General features: G+C 34.6%; 1 protein-coding gene across 1 annotated transcript in view; it reads left to right on the top strand.

Moving 5' to 3' along the window:
• Positions 1–14,775, top strand: part of CDK17 (cyclin dependent kinase 17) — a 116,161-nt gene that overhangs the window by 56,367 nt on the left and 45,019 nt on the right. The window contains exon 2 of the mRNA XM_049626110.1: positions 14,075–14,221. Coding sequence (XP_049482067.1) covers positions 14,104–14,221 — 118 coding nt within the window. The 5' untranslated portion in view covers positions 14,075–14,103. The remainder of the gene's footprint in view (positions 1–14,074; positions 14,222–14,775) is intronic.

Here is a 14,775-nt window from a genome sequence, read left to right as displayed (position 1 = left end):
TAATCATATTTGTATTTTGTTCTTGAGTTATAGGAGTTCTTTATTTTGGCTATTAAGCCCTTACCAGATAGATGATTTGCACCCATTTTCTACCTTTGTGCCAGTTGTAATTTAAGTCTCTTGATACTCTCCCTAGATGCTCAAAAGTTTTTAAATTCTAATGAAGTCTTTCTAATTTGTCTACTTTTCTTTTTTGTTCCCTGTGCTTTTGGTTTCATATTTAAGAAGTGATTGCCAAATCTAACGTCATGAATATTACCTCCATGCTTTCTTCTAAGAATTTTATAGTTTTAGCTCTTAGATTTAAGCCTTTGATCCATAGTGAGGTAATTCTTTGGCATAAGAGTCCAACTTCATTCTTTTTCATGTGAATAGATCCAGTTTTCCCAGCATCATTTGTTAAAAAGCACTATGCTTTCCCTACTGAATGATCTTGGCAACCTTGCTGAAAATCAGTTGATCATAGATATGAAAGTTTATTTCTGGGCTCAGTTCTGTTTCATTGGTCTTTGTGTCTATCCTTATGCCTATACCATGTTTTGATTATTGTGATTTTGTAGTAAGTTTTGAAATCAAGAAATGTGAGTCCTTCAACTTTGTTCTTTTACTTCAAGATTGTTTTGGCTATTCAAGGTTCCTTGGAATTCCGTATAAATTTTAGGATGGGTTTTTCTATTTCTGTAAAAATACCATTGGGAGTTTGATAGGGATTGCATTGAGTCTATAGATCATTTTGGGTAATACTGTCATCTTAATATTAAGTTTTCTAATACATGAATACAGAATACCTTTGCATTTATTTAAGTCTTCTGTTTAGGTCTTCTTAAAGCAACATTTTGTAGTTTTCAGTGTACAAGTCTTGTGCTTCCTCATTTAAAGTTTTTCCTAAGTATTTCATTGTTTTTTATGCTATGTAAATGTCCTTTTCATGTATTTGTTGCAGATATACAGAAATGGCAACTGATGTTTGTTTATTTTGTATCCTTCACCTTTGCTGAATTCATTTAGTAGCTCCAACAGGTTTTTATATGTGATTCTTTAGGGTTTTCTACATATAAAGTCTTATCATCTGTAAATAGAAATAGTTTTATGTCTCCCTTTTCAAGTATGATGCCGTTTATTTTCTATTTCTTGCCCAATTGCTCACGCCAGAACTTCCAGTATTATGTTGAATAGGAGTAGTAAAAGTGGGCATTTTTGTCTTGTTCCTGATCTTAGGGGAACAGTTTCCAGTTTTTCACCTTTGCATATAATGTTAGTTGTGGTTTTTTCATATATGACTTTAATCATGTTGAGGAAGTTCCCTTCTATCCCTACTTCATTGAGTATTTTATCATTAAAGGGTATTGGATTTTGTTAAATGTTTTTTTTTTTTTCTGCATTAATTGATGTTCATGTCTTTCATTCTGTTAATGTGTTATTACATTGATTATTTTCTCATATTGAACCTCCTTGCCTTCTGGGGATAAATCTCATTTGAGTCATAAGTGTGATCCTTTCAGTACTTTGCTGAATTTGGTTTCTTAGTATTTTGTTAGGGACTTATACTCTGCAAATGAATTGGAGAATGTTAGTAGTTTTAGTATTACTATTTTAGTATTTTATTAGTAGTAGCCTGTAGTTTTCTTGTGGTGTCTTTGTCTGGCTTTGCTATCAGGGTAATACTGGCCTCATAGAATGAACTTGGAAGTAATCACTTCTCTTTAGCTTTTTGGAATATTTTAAGAAGGATTCTTATTAATTCTTCTTTAAATATTTGGTAGAATTTGTTAGTCAAGCCATCTGTTCCTGGGCTTTTCTTTGTTACAAGTGTTGATTACTGATTCAAACTGCTTATGTGTTTGTTCAGATTGTCTATTTCTTCTTGAGCCAGTTTTGGTAGTTTGGTCGTTTCCAGGAATTTGTCCATTTCATTAAGTTATCCAGTGTGGTGTTCAGCTGTTCATAGTAATTTCTTATAATCCTTCTTATTTCTGTGTAGTTGATGGGTTGTCATCACTTTCATTTCTGATTTTAGTAATTTAAGTTCTTTTTTTTCTTAGTCAATCTAGCTAAAAGTTGATTTTGTTGAAGGGTTTTTTTTTTCCCCTCAAAGAACCAACTTTTGGTTTTGTTGACTTCCCATTGTTTTTTCTGATCTCTGTTTACAGTATAATCTTTATTTCTTTTTGCTAGCTTTGGGTTTCATTTGCTGTTTGTTGATTTAAGATCTTCTTTTATTATAGGTTTTACAGCTGTAAATTTCTTCCTAGCATTGCTTTTTCCTATATCCCATAAGTTTTGATATGCTGTGTTTTGTTTTCATTTGTTTCAAGGTATTTTCTAATATCTCTTGTGATTTCTTCTTTGACCCATTGGTTGTTTAAGAGTTATGCTGTTTAATTTTCACATATATGTAAAATTTTCATTTTTTTTCCTGTTACTGATTTCCAGTTTCATTTTATTGTGATTGGAAAACATACTTTGCATGATTTGCATCTTTTTAAATTTATTAAGACGCCCTTTGTGGTCTTACTAATAAGTATCATGGAGAATGTTCCATTGGCACTTAAGAAGAATGTGTACTCTCCTGTTGTTAGGTGGAGCATTCTATATATGTCAGTTAGATCTAATACATTAGGTATCTAGTGTTGTTCAGGTCCTTTATTTCTTTTATTGATCTTATATCTGGCCCTTCTGTCCAGTGTTGAAAATGGGATATTGAAATCTCCCAATTATTATGATTGTAGAACTATCTTTTTTTTTTTCATTTGTGTTAGTTTTTACTTAATATGTTTTCAAGCTTTGTTTTTAGGTATGTATATGTTTACAGTTGTTATATATTAATTTTTTATTAATATATAGTGCCCTTCCTTATCTCCTGTAACCTATTTTAATTATTTTAGTCTATTTTGCTTGACAAAAATATAGTAATTCCAGCTCTTTTAGTTACTGTTTGCATGAAATACCTTACTCTGTCCTTTTACTTTCAATCTCTTTGTGTCTTTGTATCTAAAATACATCTCTTATAGACAATATACAGATGGACCATATTTAAAAAAATCCATTCTGTCAATCTCTGCCTTTCAGTTGAAGAGTTTAATCCATTTACATTTAAAGTAATTACTAATAAGGAAGGATTTACGGTTTTGATTTATTTTCTGTGTCTTGTTTTTTGTTCTTCAATTCCTCCATTATTGCCCTGTTTTTGCACAGTTGATGTTTTGTAGTGTACTTTTCTGATCTCCTTCTTTTTTCCTTTTCTGTAATTCTTTTTAATTAACTTCTTAATCATTACTTGGGAACTACAATTAACATCTTAAACATACATGAAACTAGTTTTTATAGTAGTTAGTTCAATAGTATATAAACACTGATCTGTTTATCCCTTTCTTTCCTCCTTTATATTGCTCTTGTGACAGATTGCCTCTTTATACATTATGTGCCCATTAACATAGATTTATCATTTTTCTATGTGTGTACTTTGCCCTTTAAATCATAGGAAAAGGGAGAAAAAAGAGAAGCTACAAATCAAAAGTACAATTATACTGTCTTTTGTAAGTACATATGAACTTACTTTTACTGATGTTCTTTATTTCTTCTTATGACTTTGAGTTACTGTCTAGTGTCCTTTCATTTTAGGCTGAAACTGTTCCTTTAGCATTTTTTGTATGGCAGGTCTATTACTAATGAACCTCCTTAGCTTTTGTTTATCTGGAAATGTCTCAATTTCTCCTTCATTCTTGAAGGATACTGTTACGAGATAAGATTTTTCTTTCTTTCAGACTTTAAATACATCATTTCCAGTGCGGCCTGATCTTCGTGGTTGCTGATGAGACATTAGTTGTTAACGTATTGAGTATCACTTCTGTGGGTCCAGTTACTTTTTTCCCTTGCTGCTTGCAAGATTCTTTCTTTGTCTTTGGGGTTTTACACTTTGAATACAAAATATCTTGGCATGGATCTCTTTGAGTTTATCCTACTTGGAGTTTGTTGAGATTCTTGGATGTGTATATTCATGTTTTCCTCAGATTTTTGAAGTTTCAACTATTATTTTTTCGGTTATCATTATTTTTGTCTATGACTCCTGTGATGCCTATGGGGGTACATAGGTACCTCAGGCTCTGTTTGTTTTTCTTCATTCTTTTTCTTTTTGTTCCTCAGACTTGATAATTTTGACTTTCTTAAAGTTTCCTGATCCTTTTATTTCCTGCCTATTTAAATCGGTTGAACCCTACTAGTGAATATTTCATTTCAGTTATTGTACTTTTTTTAGTTCTGGAATTTCTTTTGGTTCTTTTTTATAATTTGTCTCTTTGTTGATATTCTCCTTTTTCTCGTATATTGTTTTCCTTATTTCCTTTTTTTCTTTTCTTTTTTTTTTTTTTGTTGTTATTATTGGGTTTCCTTTAGCCCTTTGAGCGTATCTAGGACAGTTGATTTAATATCTTGGACTACAAGTTCCAAATTCTGGACTTCTTCAGGAATGGTTTCTGTTAATTTTTTTTAATTGTGAATGGGCCATGTTTTCTTGTTCGTTTGTATGCTTTGTAATTTTTTGTTGAGGCCAGGACATTTATAATGTAGTAACTCTGGAAACCAGATTCTCCCTCTCCACAGGTGTTTCTTTGATTTTCATTGTTCGGGCTATTCCCATCCATTTGTGACTTTCCCAAACTATTTTTGCAAATATATATTCTTGGTTGTGTGTGATCACTGAAGTTTCTTTCCTGTTATCTTCGCAGTTAGCTATTGGCCTGATGAAGTTTTCTTTAATATCTGGCTCAAACAACAAAGAAGTATTGCTGTCTCTTTAAATCTTCCAACAGATGCTGTTGTGAGGAGCCCCTGCAGCCTGAAAGGGCTTAAAGGAAGGCATGTGTCTGCACTGTGCCATTCTCTGATCTGCCTGACTGACCGAAAAGTTCAGCCCCCAATTTTTTGATGTCAAGATTCCCAATTGTCTGCCCTGGCACCAACCAGCTGCTCTAGGAGTGATGGACAGGGCTGAGGAATGGGCAGTGTTGATGGGTTTGCAGGTGTGGTTCTCCTAGCAGTCTCTCCCTTTTAGCAAACACTCAGGGTTGTTTTAAGTGTCCAGTCAGGTTCTAGAGTCCTTAAATAGTTGGTTCTGTTTTGGGTTTTTTTTTTCTTCCCACTGTACTGGTTGTTTTGGGTGGAGGGACGAACCCCAATAGCTTCCTACTATGACATTTTTCATCTCGTGGGTCACGGTATTCTTGTATTTATTGTCTTTCTAATGTGTTTATATGGATAGAGGAAAGTTCTTAGGTTTCTTTTTTCTGGTTTGTGTGCTTGACTGTACTGTCAAAGGAAAAGAATTGTCTTCAGATTTTAACACATAAAGGATTAAGATATTTAAGTGTTTTGGGGGAAAAATATAAAGTATGAACTTTTATTTCAGTGCTCTGTCAGTATTTTGTATAGTAACTTCATATTTTATGTAAATAAGAAATTTGTTTCTAGTGAAAAAATTTAATGTTTTTAAATGTTAGTTATTCCTCATTAAGTATGGTTAGCTTACACGTTTGGCATTGGATGTTTATTATGATTTAATTATTGATGGATAAACAGTAGAAAATTTGCTTACAAACCACCTAATGCGTTTACCTTATTTATAATAAGTTTAATTTAAAGCCAGTCACTACAGAAAATGATATAAAGAAATACATGAAGCTGTCTTTATTGTGAAATCATATTACTCTACATGATATTTTATAATGTTGGTCTGCCTTTGTAAAATTGGATTTTAATCCAAACTTTAAAATGCTCAATTTGTTCTGCATGTAAATTTTGCTTCTTTACCTAAAGAAAAGTCATTTAGGCATTTTAAAAGCAATCTGCAGCTTTTCCCTCAACCTTCTGTAGTTATTAACAAGAAATTGTTTTGATCTCTCAAAGACATAAGCCAAAAATTGCCACTCTAATAAATTCTTCACTATTAAAGAAGTTTGAATCAGTCCAAAGAGGTTTTTTTTTGTTTTTTGTTTGTTTGTTTGTTTTGTTTTTGTTTTTGTTTTTGTTTTTTTTACCAGAAGTGCCAAAGGGGCCACAATATGACACCATTTTTGCAGGTAAATACCCATAGTAGAGGATCTAGTTTGGGAGTGTTCACAGCTTTACAGCTGTTGTCTTTAAAAAAAAAAAAAAAAAAAAAAAAAAGTGTACATATGTATCACCCATTCTTAGGACAAAACTCAGTTGGCATTCCAGAGTGGTTTTCTGTATTCTTGTAAGTAAATAAAATGGTTACATTTCCACAATTAAAAAAAAAAAAAGAAAAGTTTTTTTAATTTAACAGTGGACAGTCCCAGATCAGGGTTAGCCCCAGATGATAAAGTAAGATAACACAAAACAATTCAGGTTTTTTTTTTAAGTACTTGTAGTTGGACACTGATTTTGAACTTTTTCAGTTTGTGTGTGTGTGTGTGTGTGTGTGTGTGTGTATAGAGTATGTGTGTGTGTATAGAGTTATATGCTGTCATTCTGAATATCATTTATTGCCCTTTTACCTTTTTAATTTTATCTAGCTATGACAAAAAGCTCGAGATATTTTTGAGAGCTACAAAAGCATAAACATTTTGCATACATACACAAATGTATGTACATATTTGAATGGGGATATATGTGCATATATATGGAATATGTGTGTGTGTGTGTGTGTGTGTGCGCACGCGCACGTGCATACATACATGGTAAGTACAGTGAGTGAAAAAAAAACTAAGAATAAAGGAATAGAGAGTGTCAGGAAAGAGCCCTCTGAAGATTAGCATGTATGCTGAAATTTGAGCATTTACAATAGTTTATTATGTAGTTAAGTCTTTAAAATATTAAAACAATTGTAGAGTTTTTGTTTAGGGTTTATTTTATTTTATTTTTTTAAATTTTTTTTTAGCATTTATTTATTTTTGAGACAGAGAGACAGAGCATGAACGGGGGAGGGTCTGAGAGAGAGGGAGACACAGAATCTGAAACAGGCTCCAGGCTCTGAGCTGTCAGCACAGAGCCCGACGCGGGGCTCGAACTCACAGACTGTGAGATCATGACCTGAGTCGAAGTCGGATGCTCAACCGACTGAGCCACCCAGGCGCCCCTGGTTTATTTTAAATTATAGTGCTTTTTTTTTTTTTTAAATGTTTTATTTATTTGTGAGAGAGAGACAGCGTGCCAGCGGGGAAGGGGCAGAGAGAGAGGGAGACACAGAATCCCAAGCAAGCTTCAGGCTCTGAGCTGTCAACACAGAGCCTAACATAGGACTCGAACCCACAAACTGTGAGCTCATGACTTGAGCTAAAGTCAGATACTTAACCGACTGAACCACCCAGGTGCCCCTATAGTGCATTTACTTTTAAGGTGAAAATAACTTATTTAGTGGCATGAATTAAATATAAAGCTAAAAATTTAGGCATTTTACCATAAATCACATTTAATATTCATGAAAATGATAGTGTAAAGATGCCAACAACCCCAAGTAAAAGTTTTACCAGGTAAAATATTGTAGACAAGTTCTTGAGGGTTTTGATTTGAAGAAATCAGTAATTTAGCACTGCTTTATTACAATGCTGTAGAAAATAATCAACCTGAAACCTAATGTAAATAATTTTTACTTCTCAAAATTGTTTTTATTGTAGCATTATATGTGTTTTTGTTATCACCTAATGAGGGAAAATGTTGATATGTATAATTCTACCTAATGGTAATTAGAAATGTCAAGGAATATATCTAATTTGGGAGTACTTTTTCTTTAATACTGATCTAGGCTGTGACAATGGAATTCTTTAACTTCTGTGTTTACTGATCATGTTGATGTAATTAAAGGGTTATACTATGGATAATAAAAAAAAGGATCTTTTTGAAGATGTGGTTTTGAAAATTTTATAGTAAGATTTAGCTTTATAAAGTGAAGTATTTTCTCTTGCTAATATGAACTAGAAATGTGTGTCTTATTCCTGATGGAATAGAAAATACCTAAAGTTATTTTATAGATGAGAATTTTCTTGATGGGAAATAAGGGCAATGAATACTATTCAAAGTTATAAATACATAGAATGTCTTTTGATACATTGTCAAATGCATTCTGTGAAGAAATGTTTAAGGCTTATGTGATTTCCTTTTTTATTACTTATTTATTTATTGAGAGAAAGTACATGGGAGCATGAGTGGAGAAGAGGGAGAGAGGTAGAGAGAATCCCAATGAAGTTCCACACCTAGCATGGAGCCCTGTGTGGGGCTTGACTTCACAGCAGTGAGATCATGACCTGGGCTGAAATCAAGAGTTGGATGCTCAACCAACTGAGCCACCCAGGTGCCTCAATTCCTTTTTTAAGTTGTACTCACTTAAAACCACCAAGATCAATTAGATGTTTTATATCAGCATTTGCCAATAGAAATATGTGGATCCCATACTTAATTTAAAAATATTTTGCATGTATATTTTTTAAAAGTACAATTAATTTTAGTAATACAGTTTACATAACCAAATATGTCTAGAATTATTTTATGTTATCCATATAATAATGAGTTAGTTATACGTGCTTTTAAATCTAGTTTGTATTTTACATTTACAGTACAAGGCAGTTTGAACTAACCACTTCTCAAGTGGTCAGAATGGGATGTTACCATATTATGTGAATTAATTCTGTAATAACATCAGAAGTTTGTTTCATTCTTATTTGTCATCTGAAATAGGAGGCAAGTACCGTGGTCAGCAGACTTTCAAATATGATATGCAAGATTCGAAAGTGGTGATATCTATATAGTTTGATAGACATTGGTGACCACGCCACTACGTTTGATAATTTTGGAGTTGAAAACTTGGTAGTTGTGAGCTACCAGCCCTTAAGAGTTTTTGTTTGGACATATAGGTTTTTTGAAGGAGTGTGGTGGCAGGGGTGGGGAGGGAGGTTCCTAAGACTGTCTGCAGGCTTGGTGTTTTGCTCAAAGGAAACAAATCAGAGAAAAGCAGAGAGAAAAAACTCGTGATTATGATTTGTTACAGTGAAAAGATACAAATTAAAATCAGCAAAGGGAAAAGTGTGTGTAGGATGGAGGCCAGGTGTAAGATTTTAGTTGTCCTTTCCCAGTGGAATTGCATGGATAATGCTTCCTTCTACCAGCCACTTTGTATGACAACATATGCAAAGTGTTGTCAACCAGGAAAGCTTACCTGAGTCTTGATATCCGGGGTTTTCATCAGGGATCATTTACATAGGCAGGAAAGTACCCATATGACTATCTTAACTACTCAGTCTGTAGCTTCCCTTATCCCTCCTCTCCTCTGAGGTCCTACTGTGGCCCAGACCTCAGGCATACAAAAACAGAATTTACCGTAATTTACATCATTGACATAAGTTACCTGGCCCAAGACCTCAGGTATACAAAGAGACTTACCAGGCAGAATATTCCAAGGGCTCAGAAGTTATTTCCCAGGAGTCTTCACAGGCAAGTCCTTTCTTTGGGATGTGCAAGGTTTGAGCCCCCAAGCTTGTTAGATTTTCCTTTTTACTGCACAAGGTGATTTGGATTTTGACAAAGGAGAGTGTCTCTAGTATAAATTCTTACAAAAACAAAAGGGTAGGTGAGATAGGCCATAGCTCAATTTGCCTTAAATATCTAATGTTTTAAGACAAATGGCATGGATTACTAACTGTCAAGGCAGAAATATGTTAGGGCTCACTGAGATGTAAGGAATCTAGCATTTAGGACCCTACAGTAACAGGTTTCTTAGTTGGAATCAACACTTACAGTTTACTGATTGCCTCCTATAAATTCACCTTGCTTGGTGAGATACATATATTATCTATTTTACTTATTTTTTATTAAAATTTTTATTTGAATAGACACAGTGTTAAATTCGTTTCACATCTACAACATAGTGATTCAGCATCTCCGTATGTTATGCTGTGCTCATCACAAGTGTAGCTACCTTCTGTTACCATACAATACTATTACAATATGTATTCCCTATGCTGTACCTTTTATTCCTGTGACTCATTCATTCCATGATAGAAAACCTGTATCTCCTACTTTCCTTCACCCATTTTGCACTTCCCTTCCTCCCTACCCCATCCCCTCTGGAAACCATCAGTTTGTTCTCTGTATTTATAGGTCTGATTTTGCTTTTTGTTTATTCATTTGTTTTTTTAGATTCCACATATAAGTGAAGCTATACAGTATTTGTCTTTTCCTTTATGACTTGTTTCACTTAGCATAATACCCTCTAGGTTTATCCATTGTTGTTGAAAGTGGAAAAATTTCATCCTTTTTTACGGCTGTGTAATATTCCGTGTGTGTGTGTGTGTGTGTGTGTGTGTGTGTGTGTGTGTGTGTGTGTACGTACTAAGTCTCCCTCTGAGAACTACTTGACATGTAGGGAACAAACCGCTTTCAAGGCATTGTAGAGCCTTGAAATCAGTCATAACTTGAGTCAAGGTCCAGGAGAAAAGGGAGATAGACATATTCCATGCTACTTTCCCTTTTGAGGCATTTTCAAACTCTCAGGTTACTTTGGATAAGAGGATAGAAGCTGAACATTGTAGAAGAGATGAGCAAAAAGCAAGGAAGTTGAGTGGAGTTTTCAATAGTTTTTTGTTATTGTTGTTCTAGCCTTAGGTTTGCAGCTGGAATCCTTTGAAAGGGGGCACACCATAAGAGTGGGAACAAATCAGAGGTAGGCCAGTCTTCACAGTGTTTGAAACCCTGTCTCATGCCAGCTCAGTCCTTGATTGGATTTAGGTGATCTGCTCCTACTCTGACTGTTTCTAGAAAAAAATTAAATCATTTCTGGAAGAAGGTAACATCATCTAGAGCCTCTATATTTATCCATACATATTTTCATGCAACCATTCACATACAATGTGTAACATTAAATAAAGAATTACTAGGCACACACATCAACATAGAAAATCAACAATAGATATAGGGATAAATCAACAATAGAAATAGGTTATGCATAGGCTATGCAGACTCTGAAGTTACATACAGGAGCTTTAAAATACTATAATCTATTCATGAAAATAGATGGCAAGGTGGAGAATTTGACCAGAGAACTGGAATCTGTAGAAAAGAACTAAGTAGAAATTCTAGAACTGAAAAATATAGTAACTAGGGCACTGAGTGGCTCAGTTCATGAAGCATCCGACTCGAGTTCAGCTCCGGTCATGATCTGCAAGTCATGAGATCGAGCCCTGAGTCAGGCTCCACACTCTCTTCCTTTCTTTCCCTGCCTCTCCCCTGCTCACATTCTCTCTCTTTAAGGTATATGTATAGTAACTAAAATTAAGAACACAATAGATGGTTTTAACTGCCAGTTGGACACAGCTGAAAGAGGATTAGTCAACTGGAAGATAACGTAGTAGAAAATATTCAGGACCATGGATTTGTCCTTTTGGTGTCATGACCAAACTAAGCTAAGGAACGGGTTTTTCAGTATCTCACCAAAAAAATATCCATTGTTTTAGAGCGTAAGGATAAAAAAAAAGCCCTTTTGAAGTGTAAGTACAATTTTTTGCTATTTTAATGTGTGTGGTTTTTATATTTTTGTTATAGGTTTTTAAAATAAGTATGTAAAAAGTAGTTGGTAAAATATAATATTGTCACAAATTTCTACTCTAAAGCCTCCCCTCAGCCTTTGAGCAAACAAAAATTATTCATATAGTATCTTATGGAGAATTCACATGTTCAGCGTACTCAGCTATGTAAATAGACCTTAGAATGAGAAAATAAGCAAAAATATTTAGATTAAAAATAGATACCCAGCGCTGGATGGTAAAATATGTATTTTAGCATAGGGGAGCTCTTACTTTTAGTTGGGCTAATGGTTATAATATGTTTGGTAATCTTGTGAAATTGTTCATCCCAAGTAAGAAATAGTAAATTAGAAAAGAAGTTACAGGTAAATTATTGAGGGATTTGTTTTGGCAGTAAATACCTTGTTTGATTTTATCTGAGACTCTGCTATGAATCATACCTTTGCTGTATGTACCACTAAGAAAAAAGAGGCTGTCAATTATGTCAATATTTTGACATCCTTTAATTATAGGATGCATCCTAATTTCAGAGATGTTAAAATGTGAAGGAAAAGGTAATCTTAGTTTTAAATTTTAGTTGTGTCATTTATTGTTTGTTTGGCTTTGGTCAGAGAACTTCTTTGAACCTGAAATAAGTGAAAATAAGTAGTGTAGTCTAGTCTTTAGAGTTAGGAAAACTAAATGAATTAAGAAATATAAAAGTGTCACGTATGGGGTATGCATTTTATACTATTAATTTGGCTTTCATTACTTCCTTCTAAAACTTGGCATTGTTACGGTAACAGGAAGGGGTTCCTGACAGCTAACCAAGGCCGGGGGGGGGGGGGGGGGGGAAACAGCAAAGATGTAAGATACTGGTTAAATAAGAACTTAAAAAAAATTCCTGTTGGAGCCATTTAATGAGGTTCCAATATCATTCTTTATCTCTCCCCACCCCCTCTACCCCACCTATTATGTACATACATACGTACATATGTATGTATGTATGTAGGCTCCACACCCAGTATGGAGTCCAGTGTGGGGCTTGAACTCATGACCCTGAGATCAAGACCTGAGCTGAGGTCAAAAGTCAGATGCTTGGGGCGCCTGGGTGGCTCAGTCGGTTGAGCATCCGACTTCGGCTCAGGTCATGATCTCGCGGTCCGTGAGTTCGAGCCCCGCGTCGGGCTCTGGGCTGACAGCTCAGGGCCTGGAGCCTGTTTCGGATTCTGTGTCTCCCTCTCTCTGACCCTCCCCCATTCATGCTCTGTCTCTCTCTCTCTCAAAAATAAATAAACGTTAAAAAAAAATTAAAAAAAAAAAAAAGTCAGATGCTTAACCAACTATGCCACCCAGGCGCCCCTGGCATCCCCCATTTATATATAAAGATATCACTGACTGTTTCCAATGTGGTGATTGATATTTATAATAATGGTACCTATGCATCAAAATCATTCTGATATTTTTATTTTATTTATTTTTAATTTTTTTAAACATTTATTCATTTTTGAGAGAGAGCGAGAGCATGGCAGGTGGGGAGATAGGGAGACACAGACTCTGAATTGATATTTTTATTATATTGGTTTTTAAAAAGCACATTTTAGGAAAATTTCTAATCGTCCTAAATTCATTTGTTATGCTTAAAACCTCTATCTTTATTTAGTTTTGTAGAATTCCTGCTCTTCTGATGGTGCTGCATAAATATAGCATTAATCAGAATGAGTGGATCTTTTTGTTTTTTATTTTTATTTGTTTTTTTTTTTTAACGTTTATTTATTTTGAGAGAGAGAGAGCGCGCAAGAGCAGGTGAGGGGCAGAGAGAATCCCAAGCAGGCCCCATGCTGCCAACACAGAGCCCAATGCAGGGCTTCAACTCACAAATGGTGATATCATGACCTGAGCAGAAGTCAAGAGTCAGACGCCTAATTGACTGAGCCACCCAGGTGCCCCAGAGTGAATGAATCCTTTTAAAGAAGGGGTTGGATAAAGAAGATGTGGTTTGTATATACAATGGAATACTACTTGGCAATGAGAAAGAATGAAATCTGGCCATTTGTAACAACATGGATGGAACTGGAGAGTATTATGCTAAGTGAAATAAGTCAGGCAGAGAAAGACAGATACCATATGTTTTTACTCATATGTGGATCCTGGGAAACTTAACAGAAGACCAGGGAGGAGGGGAAGGGGGACAAAAAGTTACAGAGAGGGAAGGAGGCAAACCATAAGAGACTTTTAAATACTGAGAACAAACTGAGGGTTGATGGGGGTTGGGGGAGAGGGGAAAGTGGGTGATAGGCATTGAGGCACCTTTTGGGATGAGCACTGGGTATTGTATGGAAACCAATTTGGCAATATATTTTATATATATATATATATATATATATATATATATATATATATATATATAAAATAAGGGGTTGGACTTTGTGATGTTTGGTGGACATGAAAATTCCTTATTATATTCCTAGTTTGAAGATTGCCAGTAAATTCTGAATGACATTTTCCTTGAGCTTTAAAATATTTTATAGCCTTAATTTTGTGTTCATTCTCTTCTGTTCTTTCAGGAATTTTCAAGTCACATTCAGTTGATAGGATGAAAAAATTCAAGAGAAGGCTATCCCTCACTCTTCGAGGAAGCCAAACTATTGATGAATCATTGTCTGAATTGGCGGAACAAATGACTATTGAAGAAAATAGCAGCAAGGATAATGGTAAATATTTGGGGGCTGGGGAGGAGAGGGAAGGAGAGATGCTTCCCCCTTTTAATTACTTTGCAAAGTGTAAGCTTTCTTTTCTGATAAGTTCCTGTTAGCTTCCTTTTGTTTATTTCTTTGTCTTGTTCTCTGGTTCTTAGGAAACGGAAGACAACATAACTTTTTCTTGCTTACTTACTGGAGCAGTGTTACTTACTCCACTAGTACTACTTGAAACCTCCTCCTGGTCTCTAACCCTTGTGGATTCTTCTGTCCCATTTATCTTTCCATTTTTCATTGGCTCTTAAATAAGAATACCTTATATAATATTATCCTAGTTGTTAAATAACTATTTTTAAGTTAACCTAAGTTAATACAGCTTAAAAGTATATAGTAAGTTTGTGAAATTCCTGTTTGGGGCTTCATCATAGTTTTAGAACATTATATATGCATATTGACTAGATGACAAGGTTCATCACGTGAGTGAATTATACTCATATTTACTGCAGAATCTGTTCATAGTATTGAGAGCACTTGATAGGCATGTAACATTTCACATTTGGTAGTTCTTT

Source organism: Panthera uncia, chromosome B4, assembly GCF_023721935.1.
Source record: "Panthera uncia isolate 11264 chromosome B4, Puncia_PCG_1.0, whole genome shotgun sequence".
Taxonomy (NCBI): domain Eukaryota; kingdom Metazoa; phylum Chordata; class Mammalia; order Carnivora; family Felidae; genus Panthera; species Panthera uncia.
This window is presented reverse-complemented; position numbering and strand designations above follow the sequence as displayed.